Raw genomic sequence first — 4,215 nt, forward strand, 5'->3', positions numbered from 1 at the left:
ATGGTAAATTTATATATAAATACATATTGGTACATATAGGTTAATACAGCCGAATAACTGGACGTATCGGATTACCGAACGGCCAGATTACCGAGATTCTACTGTATTTCTAAAAAATATTTGTACAATTAATATATTTGATTTTGTCATGGATATTTTCAACTATAATTTGTGTATGGTAATTTTTAAAATTGTTTGCACAAAATAATTAATTTTACTTAAAAAATACCCTGTGTATTATTATTTTTTATATATCAAAACTCTTGGAAATAATCAAAATTTAAAAAAACTAACTTTGTCTACATAAATGACCCGTATATCCTGATTTGCATTTACATTTATCAGTGCCTGGTGTACAATGAATATTCGGACATTGATCTTCAGCACATCTCGAAACACAATTATCGTACAACTGAATTTGATCTTTGCAACACCTTTTCACCTTGCGCATTTTAGGCACCGTCTAAAAAAAAAAAAAAAAAAAATACGAAAATTCAATACGAAAACAAAATATAAAAACGTCGTTTACTAACAACATTCCTGAGTACGGTCCTAAACTCTCGCTTATTGTCTGGACATCTTGGTGGTATGTCCAAACACCATTTATACTTAGTAACTTGTACAGGTTCATTGATGCTGACTGTGACGACCTCATCGTAACTTTAAACACATATAGTACATACATAATTATATTTCGCTTTGTTAATATCGTATATTATTAAATTTGTGGAATAGCGCAACTTAATCTTTTTCTTAGGCTTCAGGAGTGTCAAGCTCATTTGTTAAAAACATTAACCTATCATGCAGTCGTTATTTTTTCAATATTCTCAAAATATGTTTTCATATTAATCATTTTATTATAATAATTAAAATGAGGCATAGGTCACCACAAAACATACCTACCTCGTTTTATAGTTTGACGTTTAAAATGTGCCATCGTTTTTAAAAATGTACCCACCTTTCAGTGAAATCGCAGTCAGTGTTGTAGCATAGGCATGGTTTTGACGGGATCGTTACCCACAGGAACGCAAACAGAACAGCGGCATTCGAATACGACGTCGTTCCGCGCATTATTGTAATGTATACTTAGATACAATTCTCCACCGGCCACCAGGTAACTTATACACTTATACACAAGCGTGTCATGTATATTAAACATGTATAAATCTATCCTCGTAAAAGATCACAGTCAGAGTTCGCGCGGTGTCCAGACGTGAATAGATAGTTAGACGACGAAAAGGGCCATGTATGTAAATATGTTATTGAATTACGTACACGTTTGTGTAAATCGATCGAGCGCCGGTAGAATATACCGGTAGTCGCTAATATTACATTAATATAACGCGCACGACGACGACGACGACGACTAACAACGTATACGATAGTTGTTGGCAGTAGAGAGGATTCGGTTTGCTTTGAAAGGGTCAATTAAGTGATCTCGTTCGAAGAAGGGGGGCGTTAAACGGTGTATTTAATCTATACGAGTTTGAACGTCATGTATGACACAAGTGAACTCCTAAATTGAAATAGTCTTTTACACAACAAATTTTATTCACAGAATGAATAAATATAATATTATAGTGTATCTCCCTAAATGACTATATGGCTACATAATACTTATATTTAATTTATATTTTTAAAGTTAAACATACGTTGGGCTTAAAATGTTTAGATGAATATATATCGTTAGGTATTAGTATGTAGCTATAAGTTACTTAAAGTTTTCATTCAAATATACATCTTATTACTTTTTGGAAGTAAGGACGATGATAAATTATAATTTACAATAAAATAAACATTTAAGCTGCTAAAATAAATATTTCCCAGGGCGTGGTATAGAGCTAGTCCAATTTCCGAGCATACAGATATATAGCTCTTATACGAATACAAGATAATTTACATATGAAATCATTCAAAATATTTGTTAAGATTTTGAAAAATGCAATTATATTTTTATGTAATTTTTGAAAAAAAAAAAAAAATTACAAAAATTTAACATCGCGATTGTAACAGCCTATAGACATCAACTTTAATTATAATAATGTATGTATGTCACATGGATTGCGTTCAAGTAATACGTATCTCCAGGCTACAACTAATGAATCACATTGAAAATAGTTTTAGGATTAATAAAATATTATTGAGAAAATTGTATAGTCATTAGATTCTTCAGTACTATTCAAATCAATCTCTAAACCAGCATACTCCTTTATTGGTCCGTTTCTTTTTACAAATTGTCAAAGGTATGTTTTTGTATTTCATTAATAGTCAATTTACTGAAAGATCATAAATCAAAGTATTTTATTAATATGGAAGGAAACCAAATGAACACTATTCATGAATTTTACATCACACATGAACTTCTAATTGAATACAAAAAATAAACCAATAAAATATTCTATAAAATCTAAGGTTGAAATATTCATTTTTTTTTTCAAGAAAAATTTTGAAAATATTTTATTCATTCAACAGAATATTAACTTTTTTGTATTTATAATCAACAATGTTTCAATCTCTATACCAGCAGTAGTAAAAATAAAGCACTACAAATACAAATTAAGGACGAGGGTTATGCGTAATACAATGTTACATTATTTAATAATGTGTCGTTTGACACAGGATCATTTTCACGAAACCCACCAACATTGAATTTTAGAATTTATGTTTTTAACCGTTACAAATATTTACTAACATGTATTTTTAAAGTATGTTTTATTTTTAAGAAGGGGCCCTAACTATTAAATTGTAAATATGCCACTCATGATATTATATTTTATAATGTTTGTATTTATTATTTTATTAATAGTTCCATCAGAAAACACGTTGTATAATACAACATAGGTCCCAAATACAAAAGTTCTATGAAATATTTTATAGATCATTGCTTATTACCACTAGGTACATTATTATTTTCAGTGTACATTTATAATAATGTAAATTGTATTGTGATGTATTTTAATAAATTTATAATAATAATTTTTATAGAATAATTATGGACTTTTTTTAATCGTCATGCATCAAAAAATAGCTATAGAAAAAAAAACAAAACACTCATGTATTTTTCGTAATTGGTACCTACAGGACGTACATGATATATATACGCCGATACATATCAAGCTCCGGTGTTATACTTTTGCAAAAATATGAAATTGAAGATCAGTTCATAATATTGTACATTTCTCTCTAATACATGTTTTTTATGTATTTTTTTCTAACTTAGTCATTTTATGAAAATTCGTACAACTGTGAAACTTATTTATTTTCATTGAATACAAAATGTCAGAAAGCCAATTTAATTCACCCGAATTGAAATTGAAATTACAAAAAGAACTTAATGAGCCGTCTGATCCACAGTTAGCTATTGATGAATTACGTACATTAATTAAAGGTATGCAAAACCTATAATAATTAGAGATGTTAATAAATATGAATAATATTTTTATTGGTTTCATTAACAATCCAAAAAAGTGTAATTCAAATTTTATTATAGTTATGAAAATAGCCATAATAATTTTAATATTTTCTTTTTCATGTATAAATAATTATCAAGTAAATTCATTAGGTATTTATCATAAACATAATTATTCATTTTATAAGATATATTGTAAAAATTTTCATTTTTTACAATAAGTTGAATATAAGGAAGAATGATACTAATAACATCTATATCATAAATAAATAAGATAGTACCTATTTAATTTTAATAACAATAGTATAATGTATACGATATACATTACTTAGTATTATTATATAATTATTAAAATAGCTCGTTTAATTTTGAAAGGTGATATTTTTTTGAACTCAAGAATGGATGATGCATTTATGCTTAAATTTTTAAGAGCTAGAAAGTTTCGAGTAGATAAAGCATTTAAATTGGTAAGTAACTAATTAAAATATTTGAAATTCAAAATACATAATATATTAGGTAATATAGTATTAGAAAAAAAATTTACTTCAGTGAAATGTAGTAGTTATATCATAGATTAATCTTTGGTTATATTTACTAATATGTGTGAAAAACAAAATTATTTACAGTTAAGTATGATTCTTTAATCTTAGATGATAATATTCATATGTTAAAGATTTTAGTGACATACGTCATACATATACCTATAAAATATTGGTTTTGTTTTATTTACCTATCAATTAAACATATGCTTATATTTACTGTATGTCTATAAATACCCCTGGTGGGTTGGGGTTAGAATAGACCAC

The 4,215-nt window shown here is 27.2% G+C and overlaps 2 protein-coding genes across 2 annotated transcripts; one reads left to right on the forward strand and one right to left on the reverse strand.

Moving 5' to 3' along the window:
- Window positions 1–289: 289 nt before the first annotated feature.
- On the reverse strand, window positions 290–1,374 carry LOC112597269 (protein draper-like). The gene is made up of 3 exons (XM_025343238.1): window positions 959–1,374; window positions 534–660; window positions 290–463 (listed from the first exon to the last, which is right to left on the reverse strand). The coding sequence occupies exons 1-3, from the start codon at window positions 1,069–1,071 to the stop codon at window positions 290–292; spliced, it is 414 nt and encodes a 137-aa protein (XP_025199023.1). The 5' UTR covers window positions 1,072–1,374.
- Window positions 1,375–3,276: 1,902 nt separating this feature from the next.
- Window positions 3,277–3,876, forward strand: LOC112597272 (alpha-tocopherol transfer protein-like; the record flags this gene model as incomplete). Its single annotated transcript, XM_025343243.1, has 2 exons — window positions 3,277–3,388; window positions 3,785–3,876. Coding segments are annotated over exons 1-2 (204 nt in total), but the record flags the coding sequence as incomplete, so codon positions are not given.
- Between the last annotated feature and the right edge of the window lie 339 nt (window positions 3,877–4,215).

This window comes from Melanaphis sacchari, unplaced genomic scaffold (genome assembly GCF_002803265.2).
Source record: "Melanaphis sacchari strain LSU unplaced genomic scaffold, SCAv2.0 Contig400_pilon_pilon, whole genome shotgun sequence".
NCBI lineage: Eukaryota > Metazoa > Arthropoda > Insecta > Hemiptera > Aphididae > Melanaphis > Melanaphis sacchari.

Bases quoted from the DNA above. Each gene is read 5' to 3' on its own strand.
- LOC112597269 (XM_025343238.1), bottom strand. From the start codon at position 1,071: ATGCGCGGAACGACGTCGTATTCGAATGCCGCTGTTCTGTTTGCGTTC. The intron at 661-958 runs GTGGGTACATTT...ATGTGTTTAAAG, and splicing joins GACTGCGATTTCACTGAAAG to TTACGATGAGGTCGTCACAG. The intron at 464-533 runs GTTAGTAAACGA...TTTTTTTTTTAG, and splicing joins GGACCGTACTCAGGAATGTT to ACGGTGCCTAAAATGCGCAA.